This window comes from Osmerus eperlanus, chromosome 23 (genome assembly GCF_963692335.1).
Source record: "Osmerus eperlanus chromosome 23, fOsmEpe2.1, whole genome shotgun sequence".
In the NCBI taxonomy this organism is placed as follows: domain Eukaryota; kingdom Metazoa; phylum Chordata; class Actinopteri; order Osmeriformes; family Osmeridae; genus Osmerus; species Osmerus eperlanus.
In genome coordinates, this window is record NC_085040.1 from 5227964 (window position 1) to 5244469 (window position 16506).

Below are 16506 nucleotides of genomic sequence, written 5' to 3' on the forward strand. Positions count from 1 at the left end.
AGATTTATTCTGAGCATTTAAAGAAAGTTGTCTCAAATGTTACCTTGCACAGTTTCAGTCCCTCTGACACTTTCAAACGATATGAAGAACAGAAGACAGAGGCCAGAAATAAGCGCCATTTTTCTTCCAAGTGTCTTTAGCCCTAGGCAACCCCACCTGATCCTGAGAGAGAGGAGACCCTGGGACGGCTGAAGTTCAGTCTGAGTCTGACTCCAGCTGCGTCACAGCTCTCAGCCAATGGCCATTTCAACAAATGTCCTGGCTCAGCAGAAAAGAAACATAAATGTGACAGTGCGGAGGGAACATGGAGTGTTGACACACTGCTGAGGGACTTTGCTCTGCCGCCCCTCTGTTTGTGAAGGCACAACAAGCACACAGTACTGCCAGAAGAGGCCCACTTCATCCATCTCTCCAAAAACAGCTGTTGAGCAGGGAAAGAAGCAAATCTTCTTGACCCGATAGCAATTGTGGAAACAGAGGGTTTTAAATAGTTGCTACTATGCTTGCTCAGATAAAGTTCACACTGCAAAAAATGCCATTCCAAAAATAAGTAAAACAATTTTTAAACAAGATATTTTAAGTCAAAATTAGCTTGATAAGATTCTTGAAATAAGACTATATTTTCAATATAAGAGACCGCTTGAAATTAGATTGGAAAACTCATTCTTAGATATATTTTGCTAGTATTGTGAAGTTGTGTATCATAACAAGTTCATGATGCTCAAAAATAGTATTTAAATTAGCTTGGAAAACTCATTCATAGATATATTTTGCTAGTATTGTGAAGCTGTGTCTCATAATAAGCTCATGATACTCAAAATGTATATTTTTCCCCCAAAAGGGAAGTTCAAGTGCAAGCATTTTGAGTATTCCTGACTATACTGCAAAAAGCCAGCTTAAAAAAAACAAGATTTTTTAAAATGTATTTATTATTTATTTATGTCTTTACAAATTCTTGAAATAAGGCAAAATCCCTGAAATTTACATATCACATTAATGCTTAAAAAATCGTAATCTTGACAGTAATAGAAAATGTGAGAGGCTTGCTTAAAAAATTAAGATATGAGTCAAATTTCATATGACCTCTTTATTATTTTTTTAAGTGCACACATGAAGACCAGGAAGGTCAAGGCTGAAAAGCTGAGGCAAAATTAAACAATAAGCATCTGACAGAGCAACGTGTCATAATTTCTAAGAGTCTGTCAATACATGTGTGTCAAAACACACATGTATTGGGGCCGGGCATCTACATTATTACTAACTTCTTGTGAGCGACAGGTGATGGGAACAGGTCTGGCAAAGCCTGACATGGGATTCTGAAAGCACCATTCACTGCAAAAAAGAGAAATTAACACAATTAAGCATTATGTCTAATGAGATAATCCACAAAAATAAAAATATTTCAAGTTCAACAATGAATATGTTAAAATTGATGACATATCAAAAACCTATTAATAAAAAAGGGGGTCTTGGGGCTGTGAACTGAGATCAGCAATGATATTCAAATTTCTCACTTAAAAATTACATTGATATTATTACATTTTGCATAGAGAATGACACATGATGCACTTAATATCAGAACTGGTCAGTGAGGTAAGCTACTTAATTGGCCACTGCAAAAGAGCTGCAGTTCCTGTACAGAAACAGGAGAACCTAGCAGAACAACCATCTCTCCAGCTCTCCATTGTAGCCATAGCCCACCTGAGAGGTCACGACAGCTAGCCAGACTCGTTAGATCAGAGAGGTATATTAACATCGCATCGTTTGAGTATCGTAAATGTTGAGACTTCAGGACCCCGGGTTCTGGACTGGATGGAGTGCTACAGAGATGGCGTTCTGTCAGAGTCTCCCATGTATGCACAGGAACACTGAAGCTATGTAAGAGTGTCTCTTTTTAATACAGGTTTACTGTGCAACACTTGTTCACTCCAATGTTAAAACTTTGTTATAAAATACAGAATACGCCATCGTAATTACGAACTCATGATTACCAAGATCAGATTGTTTTCTCCACCGACGTAGGTTGTGTTTTTAAATACATGCAAGTGAATGTCTGTGACAAAGAACCTCCATCAACAGCCTTGATGTAAACAGTCCACAAAAGTCCAGTCCCTAACAATAATGGCAATTGCAACTACATGTAATACTCACCACAAAAACTTGAGCCCACCGTTACAGAGCTGACTCCAGGTGACAATGTAGAGAGTGAGAAAATTTAAATCTGCAGCAACAGAAAAACACTTGTATCATGCATGTAATTAATAACTTGGATAAGTTATAGAGCAGGGTTTCACTAAATACACAAACGTCGTTCCACTCAATACATTTAGTCTCCAACCACTAGGAACAAACTTATTTTTTCAATAAAAACGATGAAAGTCAAGCCACCTAGTTACTAAAAATCCCAAATAATTTAAATACCAGGTAGCTATTGTTAGTTATGCATACTTACATAGTTGAGATGGGTGATGGCTGGAAACGCATGGATAAATGACAAACTTCTTCCACTGAGCTGAGACGTAGTCGTGAGTGATGCTGACTGAGCCGTTGACTCAACGCATTGTGCGCAAAATGCACGATTATGCGGTTATCGCAAGACATAATTTGAAAGCTGATAGGCTAAATGTACTCGATTGATTCACTTTATCCCAACATGACTTAAATAATTTCATGTACACCTTCTGCATTCTACACAATACGATGACATTTTGCTAAAGGACATGAAACAAATGTGTAAAATAGACACTAGATGCTTATTTTAATCCAACAGATTGCCAGTCTCCTTTTTTCAGTGTAGTTTCAGATCCCAGAAACATTATTTAAAGTTTCTAATGATGTCATGAAATAACAATCACTGTTTCTATTATTACAGTTTGATGGAATCATACAAAAACCCAGTGACAAATAGGATAAAAACTGTGAAGTCCGATAGGCCCGGTACCAGGCTAAGTGTATTACTTTGGTCTGTTTTTAGTTTTGTTTTTTAAGGTTTCAATACAAACAAAACATCAGTCCACGTCCAAGTTTTACTAATTCACTTTTGATGACAACAATAAAACAACTTCATTTGGAGACTATAATTTAGTAATATTGTAACTGTTTGACAGAAAATAGATAATCTGAAGTTTAACCATAAAGACCAAGATTATATGTATTAGTTTTGCCATAGGGTTTAAGAGGTATGAAATGATTGTAGATAAACTAATTTAAAGGGATGGTATTCTCCCTTGTTAACAGTAAAGGTTGCATTAATACCAAAACACAATCTTAATGTGTTTTTCCCCCTGTTCAGCCTCCGGGGAACTGCATCTTGATTGTGGTGATCTTTCTAAGATCAAAGTTGAAGCAGTGGACTCAGTGTCATCAGTAAATGCTGCTGCTCTCAAGAGTAATAATCCAATGTGTCAGTTGGGCATTGCAGTTTTCAATAAAGTAGATTGCTGTCTTAATTTAAGTCAATTCTTTGTCTTGGGAGAAAATGACGACTAATGTTTTCCAACACACCGTGATTAAAAATAGTATGACGTCAAAAAAAAGCTTGTTTCATCTGAGATATGACTTCAAACAAGACTATTTCACTTAACAAGATATTCAAGATGCATTGCCTAAAAACAAGTTCTTTATAACTCAATGAAATCTTATTCTTTAGGCAATTGTGTCTTATATTAAGTGTGATGAGACATTTTGACTAGAAATGAACAAAATACACCCGGTAAGATTGAGTTTTTGCAGTGCAGTATCAAAGTGAAACTGCTTGAAATGTTGTGACTGAGTTGCACAGCCATGGCAAACTCGATTTTTATCCATTTATATACATAAAGATGCAAGAACTCACACACGATACACAGTTTCAAGAATGAGGTTATTAGAGAGGGATTTCCAGAGTGGAAATAATGTCTACTGAGGGAGACAGACTGTCTTTGTCGACGAGGACAAAGGTGCTTCTCACTGGAGGCTTTCAACGTGATTGAGGGAACGCGCCTGCCATAGCCCCTCACAGCACGATCTGCAGTTTCTCCTCATTCACAATATTACCAGTCACACCATAGAGGACAATGTCATTATTTCTGCATGAGTCTGACACTGCACAATGTGTAGTCACTAATGGAGTTTGTAGAGATTTAAGTGTTTGGACTTTGTGTGTGTGTGTACCTTCCTCTGTCTGTAAGTGTGTGTGTGTGCGCTATTACAGTGTTTAAATCTGAGGACAAACGCATGAACACACACTTTGATCTTTACAGCAAGCGATGTGACATAAAGTTAAAGGTTACAGTTCCCCAGGCGGGGGGGGGGGGGGGGTGTCAAAACAGGCTCAGACCTGCAGGGGGCAGCAGAGCACAGCAGCCTGTGCTTCAGTCCTACACAAGCGCAGATGTACTACACCACAGGCACGGCTTCACTGCTCAGGAAGATCACGGGGGGGGGGCTACTCTACCAGACTCAAAGGGAGGGGGGTCCCGCAGCTCCCTCTCCCCCCTTTGTCTTTGGAGGAACTTACACTGCGTGTCTCCGTGACCCAGGCTGGCCCGGGGGAAGGCTGCGGGGACCGGCGGGACCCCCCTGGGGGGGGGGTGGTGGGGTGCTGGGGGCCACAGTGGTGGGCGACCGGGGGGCGGACAGAGAGACAGACGAGAAAGGAGCAGGCGAGGAGGAGGAGGTAGGCGGCTACGAGCGCCCTCAGTATGTACTGGCAGCACTCCTCCCTGCTGGGCCACACACTGGGGGAGAACCAGCAGGAGGAGGGGGAGGAGGAGGAGGAGGACAGGGTGACTGCTCAGGGAGGTATTTCTGAGAGCGACGGAGTGCTGGTCGAAGTAGAGGGATGGATGGAGGGACGGATGAGTGATTGTGTGAGGGCGAGTGGGGACGGATAAATAAATGGGATGGAAAAACGGAAATGGATGGTGTTGGATTTTAAAAAGGTGTGGGAAAGGAAAAAGCAAACAAAGAAGAGATGCAAAAATGAACATTTAACTGAGTGGAAGACAAGCCGTTGAGGAGATGGCGGCTTGTTTCCAGCTGTGAAGTGACAACAGAGACTGAGCGGGGGGGGGGGGGGGAATCAGAAGGAGGAATCATCTGATGAGAGCGTTGGGAGAGCGGTGGCTGTAAAAGCCTCATCACAGACAGAAAGCCTGGCGGGGGATGATGATGTCGGGTAGACAGGAAGTCTAAAGAGACCCTAACGGAGGCATTAAACTGTGATGGAGGAAGCAAAGGAGGCATCGAGCGAAAGACTTTGCTCTCATCTTCCTTTCTCCTCCTCTGACCACCCACAGACAGAGCTTTTGTATCAGAGCGACAAACATCGAAAAAACACCACATGAAAAAGTTGCTGCCAGAGAAAACTAAGTAAAAGGTGGAAATCTGAGGCCGGTGTGGCAGTCCACATCTGTGTGGAAGCCAGCCAATAAGACGAGGCTAACAGAACACCACTATAAATTCTCGGTCCTTGCGCCCCGACGGCTTGTAGAATCTACAAATGGGTCTCTCAAAATGGAATAGAAAATTGCTGGCCTCGCATGTTCCCGCCATCTACAACTGAGCTGGTGAGATAAATGGAAAATGGTTACGGAGCAGGTATCTCAGATAACCATCCTTTCTACGTTTCTGTCAGCTTTTCAAAAGCCCTTTCAGGGCAGAGTATAAAGACTTCTGATTAATACGGATGATTGGGGTGACTCTCGGCTACTTTCTGTTGAGGAAAAAAAAGGGGGGAATGCTTTCCTTTTTAAATAGATGGAGGAATGAGGTGCTGGTAATGACTATCGTGAGAAGGAGACAATGTACCACAATTCTGTGGCCTCTTCTACTGGGGCACCGAAACGTTTAGTCACCATTGGCCCCATGGCATCATGGGACATCATCAGCCCCCCCACACACACGGTGTGTATGCAGTGGACCATCATATATGGGGAACAACCGTGGGAGGCCAACTCTGATACTGTTTACACACAGTCCTGTAAACACACACCATGATCGCACACTGTCTACACACACAGTTCTGGCCTTCTGTACAGTCCCACTCAGAGCTGTAGATCACTAATGACTTACTAACTAGATCCACAGAGAGACCCTGAGAGAGACCACAGAGGCCAACTCTACATCACGCACACACTGGCATTAGATACACACACACACCAACATTAGACACACACTGTACAGGCAAACCAGATAAAGGCACCAGAAAGCACATGGGCAGCTAAACAGAAACACATGCAGGGTTAGACAGGGGCGTGCTAAACAGGAATCAACACAATGAAACATCATCACAACGAAAAGAGAGGATGGAGCAAAGGATAGGAACATCTGGTGAAAAGGGGGGGGGGAGAGGAGAGAGCGAGAGAGAGAGAGAGAGAGGGGGGGGTGTGTGCGATGGGAAGCCATGGTTGAGCCGACATGCTTCCAAACAGGAGTAGTGAGCGAATACATAAACGAGAACCAAAAGAATCTGATGTTAATGTTCAAATCAAGACGTTTTCATGCCAAATCTGGAGACATTGGTTAGTCATGAGGTCAAAGGAGCATATGAGGAGGAGCCATCAGTGGGCCATTCCACTGATGTTTAAACAAGCGCTGAATCAAGTATGATGAAAAAATGCCTCGATGCAGGTGTATTGTCGCTGATCTCTAGGAGGTATTTGGAAGTTTTCCTACCTTTAACATCCTCATCCTCAATGGTGGTGTTGGCGCTCTCGCTGGATTCCTGACAGACAACAAACAAAAAGAAACAATGACTCCCACATAAAAAGAAACCCAACTGAGACTCGGAGAGAAACCACCACTGATTGAAATTCCACAACCCTCCTGTGACTCATCAGAAGCACTCACTTTACTTTTTTCAACCGCTAACCGGGGGAAATTGCATTTGCTGTGTGCAGAGTGACACAGATGCCCTATTAATCAGCCGCTGAAAATGGAAAGGCATTTTGCGGAGCAAGTGATCAGCTAGATTGACGGAACGAGGGTGGCTTCCCTGTAAGAGACAACCTAGGCTATATTCCTCTCCTGACAGTATCTTTCATTGGCCATGCTTCTGCAACAGGCAAGCTACAAAGCCCATGATTAACATTAAATCAGAGGTATGTGTGCTGACCTTTATCACACTGCTAATAAGGAGTCTTACCTCACTGACTGACTGTTAGGGCCTGCGAAGTGTAGATACAGCTGAGCAACACAAACAAAACTACCCACTAATGCAATAAACCACTCACGAACACAACCCACGACACCATGGACTACAAAACTGTAGAGCGTGCGAGGGCGCCAAGCGTCTAAAGCCCTGGAGACAAGCGTGCAAATGTGGCCCCACATAATCCCCCAACATGCAACACCTGCCTGTGAGAGAGTTCTGTACCCCCAGCGCAGACACGGAAAAGTAAACTTGACGCTACCAGACATGACTAGTTCTGCTCTGAGCAGCTTTTACAACGAATACAGTGCCTGTTCTACAGAATTGTGTCCAGTATTGAACGTGTACAAATGGCGGTAATGCCAAGGTTAGATGCTGGATGGTGTGTGAGATATCAATGTCATTTCAGAGTGGAACATGCACTGCTAAACTGGCATGCACCATCAGCCCTTCCATGTTGTACCCCGGGACTGTCCAAACAGTGGCATGCAAATATTAGCTCAACATTACATTACATAAAAGTTTGTTTTCCTTCATAGGGGACCCCTCTCGTAGTTTTGAGTACAAAGCCAGCGCACACTAGTTTTACGTGGAGGGCGAAACACAATCCAAACATATCACTCCGCCGCCTGGCGACACAACACAAGCAAACACGACAACACACCAAACTAGGACGCCGTCTGCTGGATACCTTGTTGCCGTCGGCGGGGTTGTGGATAACAGTGGTCTGAGGCTCCTGATGGGGAGGTGAGGTGGAGGAGTGCGGGAGGTGGAGGAAGGAGAGAGGGGTTAGATGGACCAGGGACAGGAACACTGTTAGTGAAGACGACAAGGCCTTGAGGTATGGGGGGCAGGAGGCATGTCGCAGGGCCAGAGAGAGGGGAACTCTGACATCCTACTGGGAACTCAATATGTGACCAGCATGCCAGACTGAACTCTGAACAGGTTCAGGATAAATGAACTTCTTGTTGGTAGGTTGGCTGTCGTTTAACGCTTGCGAATGTGTATTTACACAAATATTCTGTGTGGAGCTAATTCGGGATAGAGCAGAAAACACCAAAAACCAGTTTCCCAGATGAAGATGATGTACCCTGGACGACAAATAGATTTGAGAGACCCCCTCCAGCATGGGTGGGCCCATTTTGTGTCTGGGAAACTGGCTTAAGAAGCACCATCAAGGGACACCACTGGACATGACACATGGTACAGTAGCAAATCAAGTAAGATGGGACTTGTAGTCCTGTGCTTTTCTTCTGGATGTAGTCCACAAAAAAGGTTTCAGGCATGCAGACACTGGCTACCCACATAAGTGCACACCGAGTGAGCAATCACAATGCAATGACTGAGCACGTTATTTAATTTGATCTAACATAAATAGAACATTTAATCTAGCATGCATAATCACGTCAGTGTTGAATTTGTCGGCACTCGGAATAAAATAAACCATCTCAACCGTTTGGAAAAAGGACTTCCAGTAAGGAAACTGTTCATTAAAAAGGTGTTGACATGTCTACCAGTCTCCAGCCCCAGCCCCTGTACAGGCTGCCTGGAGGGGCATGGTAGAGAACTGCAGAGGGGGTCTGGGAGGGCAGGACCATGTAGATGATAATCTGGGGGGACTGGGTACACTACAGCCCCCCCCCCACAGGGCTTCCTGTGTGTGTGTACAGTGTGCATGAACAGTAAGTGGAGTGGCGTATGTGTGTTTCTGTGTGTGCGCTTGCCCGTGCACTTTGTATGTGCGGCTTGAAGTCTATTTTTAGCAGCGCGACTGTGGTCTATCGCCAGCGTGTCTCCACGGTTTCCTGGGTAACTGTGTCACAGGACAACCCTTCGGTGACAGCTTAAGTTGGCCACTCGTGGCCACTCGGCGTTCACGCGCACATGCCCATGCCATGCCACGAGACTGACAGCTAACAGTCACCATCAACAACAAAACCAGGAATGCCATCCTCTGGGATGTGCCCAGTGCCCAGGCACCAACGCAATGAAAGATGATGAAGTGTGGGGGGGTACACAAGTACACAAAAACGTTCACTGGAAATAAGAATAAGAAAGGGGGGGGGGGGGAACTCAACAAAGATTTGAGTTTGATGAATAGAAGCCCAAGCAGACTGGGAGAAAGCCACTGAAATACAGACAGACAGGCAGGCAGGCAGGCAGGCAGGCAGAGAGTACCAGAGCAGGAGTGGGCTCTTTGGGGCTGGTGACCACATTGGCCTTGTTGTTGATCTGGAAGGACAGAGTGACACACAGACGGAGACACAGACAGAGACACAGACACAGGTAGATAAGGCTTTAGGCATCAGGTCAGGGGGCTTCAAAAGCACCGCCCAGGGAGTTGAAATGTCAGGAACAACAAAGCTGTAGGAAGGAAAAAAGTTAGTTTGGGTGACAGATCAAAAGAACTGTGTGAAGACCTGAGTTCAGCAAGAGGGGAGTTCACGAGGGGCATGCTTGTACATATGTAATCTGTGAGAAACGATATGGTGACAAGGTGTGAAGTGTCATGAAAAGACATTAGGCTGTTCCATTCCATTTGTTCGCAGTGCAGAGAGCCACTCTAATGCAGACTATTAAAATAGTTCCAGGCTGAAATTACGTGAATGAGCATGGAGCATTAGCCTGCCATTTCCCTCTAAGCAACTGAAGGGGGAAAATAACCAGAGGTGACAATTACCCAATCAAGCACCAATTCAATTCGTTTAGGTCAAAATCATGTTCGCTACTTTTTCCTCTCAGTTCATTCAACACCAGTGTGTCTGGAATAGAACGCAATAGGAAACAGTATACAAAAGGAAACAAATATACGGTTACTTCGAACAATATAACTGAAAATTGCGTCTCAAGTAGACTTGAAACGTCGCAGAGTAGACTACTTTCTGCATGACTACATCCAAGAACAACATTGCTAGGCCCTAGAAGCTCTAGAAAGGCTTCTAGAATGACGTACATCTAGAGGGACCTGTTCTATGGAGAGGTACCGACTTGGCACCCCATGCGGTTGCCAGGTTGGGTAGGAGTGGGCGTACCAGTAACATCGGCAGATCGTCGTATTTCCTTTTCTGCGTCGAGACAGAAGAAAAGAAAACGAGACAAACTGGATCCAATGCGATGAGCAAGCGCACCACGTCAAATCTAGGCCAGGATTGAGTTTTTTCCACTCAAATCTAATGTCCATCTTACAGCAAAAACGACGAAAGAAAAAGCAAGAACATCTCATCGCCAGACTGAACTTCTCTTCACCTGCCTGGTTTCCCAGTAAATGAGATTTGCGTGGAATCAGAGCATCGGAACATTTTGGGGAAATAAATGTCCCGCCTCTAAACCTGAAATTAATCTATCAAACATCACCTGCTGTTCTGTCCCAATGCCAGGATAACGGCAGATCTGGTTTATATATATATAGCAGGACATATTTTTTGATGTTCGTCACAGGTGCAGGTCTCACCCCCTCCCCCCCCCTGTGTAGTGGTGACTACAGAGGTTCCATTGCTAGGGAAATGAGAACTGACGCACAGACTCGCTGCTGATCTGTCAGTGCCAGTTTCCTCATCACCAAGCAGATGCTCTCCTTTCTGGGGGGGGGGGGGGGACGGACAGACAACTAAGTGAGATATCCGTGTCATCGCCAAGCATGCGTGACAAGCCTCACAGTTGGCTGACGAGAAGAGGGTGGTCTCAGACTGTCATGTAGAATACTGACCACACAGTAATGTATAACTGGTGTGTGTGTGTGTGTGGCGCTAGCATACCTTTACACCATCAGTTTTCTTGTTGAGCAGGCTTTTGGCTGCTGTAATAAGGGAGAACAACAGGATGATCAGTGAGGCCATACAGTAGAAACACACACACACACACACACACACATGCTCCAGTGAAGAGAAATATGGTCAGAATCTAAGACAGTCCTACAAGAGCTGGAAGCAAATAGAGAAAAATGCTAATTAGGTGGGAGAAATCAAATTAGTTAAGTGATTAATTTCTAGAACATGCAATCAGTGAAGACATCCAGAATTGAAGTGGTACTCTATGGACGAGCGACCAAAGAATTGATATTGAAATCTCTTGGTGCACATGTACACAGGAAGAGACCTTCAATTGCTTGGTTCAGAATATTATAAAAGCAAACTAAATCCATGTTAATGTGATAATGAAGACTCTTCTACCTCTACCTGAGGTGAGAAAACCAGTCACAATCGTGTCTAATTAACATGCAAATGTTGTTGAGGCGTAGTGCAAGCTGATTGGTTGGGCAGTTGATACCAGGAACTCTTACCTCACGGTTACACATTCCACAACAAGGGAAGAAGGGGGAAAATAAAAGTCAATAAAAGTGAAAGGGTTTTACTCAGAAAACAAAAACTGACGTTTATAGACCTGTGACCCCCATATATGGAATGGTACATGGAATTACATTGATACCATAGGCTTGGGGTATGTGTTTATGTTATGTATTTCTGTTACTAGCTAAAACTTCAAGTCAATTAATCAAACGCATGGAAAACGGAGGCTCTCCAGTGCGGTTATGAATCCACTGCCTCTGCGGGTGAACACACTGGTGACTAACAGAGGGCAGAGGGGAGGCTCCGCCACCACCCTTGTGGTTTAGTAGTCTCAACCAGATCATTCCGTATCGTCCTGCTAGCTCTCCTTCGTCATCGACGTGAACACTGAGAGGAAGGGGCAACGGTGGTTGGGGGGTTCCAGAAAGGGAATAAAAAGAGCGGGCGTGGTGCGAGACGGTCACCCTGTCCTTTCCTTGTGCCTCTCCCCTCTCTCGTGTCCTGACGTGTCACAGTTCATCCTCTCGGTTCTCCCCCTGACTCTTTCTCCCTCTACCTATCCACCCTTCCTGGAGTTTTTCATTAAACATCTCATCCTGCTGCTGTCCGGAAGATTGACAAAGTAATGAATATTCATCAGGTCAGAGTAGACAAGGTTTCAGAAGACTGGCTTCTGTCTACAGGAAAACAAGCAGAATAGAGAGAGGGGGAGAGAAGTAGAGAGAGGGAGAGAATGAGAGAAAGGGAGAGGAGGGGAGAGAGAGAGGGTGAGAAGGAGAGAGAGAGAGAAGGAGAGAGAGAGAGAAATGGATAAGAGCACCAGAAAAGAGAAAGAGAAGAAAGAAACAGACACGGATAGACAAAGAAAGATAAACAGTTGAAGAAAAACAAGTCTAAAGGTTGAAGTCTGACGGGGTTTACCTGAGAAGTTGCGCGTAGCCAGCATGGTGGTCAGAATAGCACCCTGAGGACAGAGAACAGGACCAGAGAGAGAGACAGAAAGAGACGACACCAAATGAGAGCGTGACTTCGGAGGTTTTAGAGTGGGTAAAACAAAGCAATCAACAACTAATCCCAAACCGAGCGTCGCACACCATGGTGATTGGTAAGCTAATCATTAGAACTCGGACAGCCCAGAGTCCACTCCTCGGACACCCATTAACATGGGTTAATGCGTGGGTTAAAGCTGGTGGAAAACATCCTGTGGCCTGATGTGGTCATCGGTAACACGCCCCCTGGTGGCGTGGGCTGTCTTCACGCTCACCTTGAGTTTCCTCCTGGCGTTGAACTTCTTCAGGCATTCGACGGTCTCCTGCCTATGCATCATGGAGGCCACGGTGGAGCGTTGCTGTGGGGAGAGGGAGGGAGGAGGGACAGACAGGGTCATGGTGTGTGTGGGGGGGTGGGGTGCATAATGAGTGTATACATGGTGTGTGTGTGTGTGTGACACATACACAGATCCAGGGGTGTTTGAGGGCGTCGGTGGCGGTCACCCTCTTGACAGGGTTGATGGTCAGCATCTTGTTGATCAGGTCCTTGGCCTCCGGGGTCACCGTGTCCCACTCAGGAGATGGAAACTGTGGAGGGGAGAGGGTCAAGGCCCTGCCTCTCTCCAGGTCTTAATCCTTTCATCCATCCCCTCGACCCTGCCACTCCCAGCCTCCCTGTGTGTGTGTGTGTGTGTGTGTGGCACTCACATCATGAGCACCAGCCTTCATCTGTTAATACAGCCTGTGTGTGTGTGTGTGTGTGTGTGTGGCACTCACGTCGTAGGCCCCAGCCTTGATCTGTTGATACAGCCTGTGCTGGTCCTCGTCCCAGAAGGGAGGGTAGCCCACCAGGAGGATGTAGAGGATCACCCCTGGAGAGAGGACACACACACACACTGTAATCAAGAACTGCACTCATAACTCTTCAACTTGAGGTCAGCTACAATGATAGCCACTGTACATTCTTCTGCGGTCTTGACAAATATTTCCACCGTCGACACAGAATCATAAACAACATGGCCGACTGATGAGCAGCCTCATCCTTTTCCTGTCAGTCAAGAAGGAGCAATTGGGAGAACGTTTGAATCTAAATATGGATGACCCAATTAATTACCCCCAAAATTATAGCTTTGAAATGACCTTGAGCCACACTCTGGTATTAGTTCAACTTTTGTTAACCGTGCAGTAGCTAACATCCGTAGGCCAAAGCCAGCTCCAGCCACAACCAGGCGGTGGTGGGCCGAACTTTTACACGTCCTTCACAACGGCTCCTCCCACTCGTTATCGCCACGGGAACAAACACGAGCCAAGTGCCGAGTCACTCACATAGAAAAAGATGGCTGATTGGCTGGCTGGTTGCCAGGTATCGCTGGAGGACCCTCCAGTTCCAAGAGGAACACAAACTGGCCGTTGTCTCCTTGGACTGGCAGCCATGCTTGCATGTGAACGTGTGTTTGTGTGTTCTGCGCGCACCCGTGTGCCTGCTAGACATCTAAAGCCCAGGTGGCCAGGCACTTAATGAGTGAGTATAATGAGTGTCAGCAGTGATTAATTCAAGAGGTTGGAGCCCTCTGTACTCACTGGGTTGTAGTAGAAGAGAACACAGACCTCTGATTTTTCACCCGATTCACAAGACACAGTATAACAAGGTACAGTTTACGTTTGTGTTTCACAGACAGGTATAGGTCTATGGCACTGGTATACTATGTCATGGTCCAGTACAGCAGACTAAACGCCAGGGCGTTTTCCCCGTCGACCAATAGGAGAGTGCTTGTGCGCTTTCAACCTTCCAAGCCTTTTTGACCTTTGGATCGTCTTTGCTCCCCACTTCAATCACTGAGAATGTGAGTAGGCGTTACTGCAGAGGAGGGCTCGTGTGGGTTCAGGGTGATGTGGGGGTCAGGGGGATTCTTACCACAGGCCCACATGTCCACTGGTTTCCCATACGGGTCCTTCCTCAGCACCTCAGGAGACAGGTAGCCAGGGGTCCCCGCGAAGCCTGCGACCAAGAACAACACACTTCATTACCTACATATCCCACAACGCATCTCCTTCCTCGAGCCACAAAGAAAGATCAAAGCCCCTCGTATAGTGGAGCAGCGGTCGAATAAAAGTTTATTGCCCGTTCAAAAGCTTTGAAAGAAAACTCAAACATCTCCCCAACATCACCTCTGGGAAATGGAGTGTGGCTCGTTGCCAGAGGAATGCAGCCAACTACTTAACAGACTCAAAGTACCAGCATGCCCTTGGGGTGAGTCAAGTGTTCAGAGTGAACTGAATGTGGATTCTCAGGTGACAGCCATCCCAGTGGGGATTAGCATAATTACTCTGATATTCCACAGAGAAACGGTTCTCAAAATGGTGGTTAATGAAAGCTTTGTCAGCTCACAGCTCTAGTACACCTCCTCCCAGACTGCAGGTAGCCTACTGACTGACATCATCTGAGTCTCTTTTGGGGACGAGAAATTAGCACATTATGGAAAGGCTGTTTGCGAGGAGCCTCAGGTATCACTTAAACAAGAGCATTACAAGAACTGTTTCAGTATGATGAAAACATTTGAACTCATTAAAGAATGAGGTTCCACTTTAAACTTCAATAATCATTACAAGGGGCCACTGAAAAACATGACGCTCGCGTACTTCAACGTTATGTTTGCTTACCAAACCATGCTTGTTGTTCTCCTTGCACCTCGATGGCCAATCCGAAATCAGCCAACTTCACTGCCGCACCCTTCAGTTTACTGGCTAGGAGCAAATTCTCAGGCTTGGGTTGAAGAGGGGTAGATGGAGGGCAGAGGTTAGAGGGGAAGAGAGAGTCTTTACCATCAACAAGCTGCAGTCTCACACCCACTACTGAGATACTGTACGGTAGCCAAATAAAGTACTTTTTTGTTTTTTGTTTTGGGACACAGCTACATCTTTTTTTAAACACACTGGGATTCCTGCGTGCCATTCCTGTGTGTTGCAATCAACATATTTTACAGATTGATGGAGCATTATGAATCAATATGTCGATGTTAAGTATTTAATAATCCTTCGTGTGCTACAGGATTGTAAAACAGCTGCTGTTTTGTCCACTGAGGGTATGCATAGTCACTGTTACAGAGCTCTAACCCTTTAGAGCTGGCGATGGGGTCACACGCACGCACGCACGCACGCACACCCACCCACCCACCACCAATCTACAGTCGGGCAACATGACTGTAGATGGATCTTGGGCAGAGCGACAAGCTTGTGTAACGAGACACACGCCTGCAGGCCCGCACCTCATTGGTTAACCTCTCTAGCCGGAGGAACGGGATTGGACAAGAGAGAGATCGCCAGTGACTCATGCTTTCCCCGTTGGAACCCGGACGAGAAGTGGGGCGGGTCTAGGAAAGGTCTCCGGGTTTGGGAAGAGATGAATAATGTATTTGCTGACATTTTCAAAGCAGGTTCTCTGGCCAAATTGGAAATTATTCAAAACAAGCCGGTCATAATGTATTAATTTAACAACAGAGAGCTGACGACTGGTCTTGTGTCTTAAAGAGAGGATGCTTTGATACTGTAGAAACACATCAGTTCCCTTCCAGGAAAATCAGTAAGAACTACGATCACTTCTAAGACCTAGGTATCATTCAATGTTTGTATTGCAAACGGGCTCAATCATTTCAGGACTGCAGAGAATCCCATTGGAGGTCAGGTCAGCCCATGATTGTTGTGCTTGTTAGTAGAGCATTTGTGAGTTGTGATTCGTGCAGATCAGGGGGCGGAGTCTCATGCTACGAGGGGAGGGGTGTGAGGTGGTGGTAGGGGGGGCGGGGTTAAGTGCAGTCATCAATGCCATGCAGTCATTGCAAACACCCCACCAACCAACCTCCCACACCCACCAATGACGACCCGAATACCTGTGACATCACAGGAACAGTGACGGGAGAAGGTCAATATGAGCAGCCCCCCCCCCCCCTACTGTTCTATACTGGGTAGGTGTAGTACTTGTACTGTAGTATACTGTTCTATACTGGGTAGGTGTAGTACTTGTACTGTAGTATACTGTTCTATACTGGGTAGGTGTAGTACTTGTACTGTAGTATACTGTTCTATACTGGGTAGGTGTAGT

At 45.7% G+C, this 16506-nt stretch overlaps 1 protein-coding gene across 19 annotated transcripts in view; it reads right to left on the minus strand.

Moving 5' to 3' along the window:
* The window catches only part of camk2d1 (calcium/calmodulin-dependent protein kinase (CaM kinase) II delta 1), a 50119-nt gene that overhangs the window by 2922 nt on the left and 30691 nt on the right, over window positions 1-16506 (minus strand). For 2 of the 19 annotated variants that reach the window (XM_062449874.1, XM_062449872.1), the window contains exons 7-17: window positions 15069-15171; window positions 14323-14406; window positions 13185-13279; window positions 12873-12995; window positions 12683-12766; window positions 12340-12382; window positions 10888-10925; window positions 10165-10197; window positions 9311-9364; window positions 7824-7868; window positions 6658-6706 (exon numbers count right to left, since the gene is read on the minus strand). In XM_062449874.1, the coding sequence (XP_062305858.1) occupies window positions 6658-6706; window positions 7824-7868; window positions 9311-9364; window positions 10165-10197; window positions 10888-10925; window positions 12340-12382; window positions 12683-12766; window positions 12873-12995; window positions 13185-13279; window positions 14323-14406; window positions 15069-15171 (751 nt within the window). Of the gene's footprint in view, window positions 1-6657; window positions 6707-7823; window positions 7869-9310; window positions 9365-10164; window positions 10198-10887; window positions 10929-12339; window positions 12383-12682; window positions 12767-12872; window positions 12996-13184; window positions 13280-14322; window positions 14407-15068; window positions 15172-16506 lie in introns of all 19 variants that reach the window. The other 17 variants (XM_062449871.1, XM_062449870.1, XM_062449876.1 and 14 more) reach the window with 10 other exon arrangements.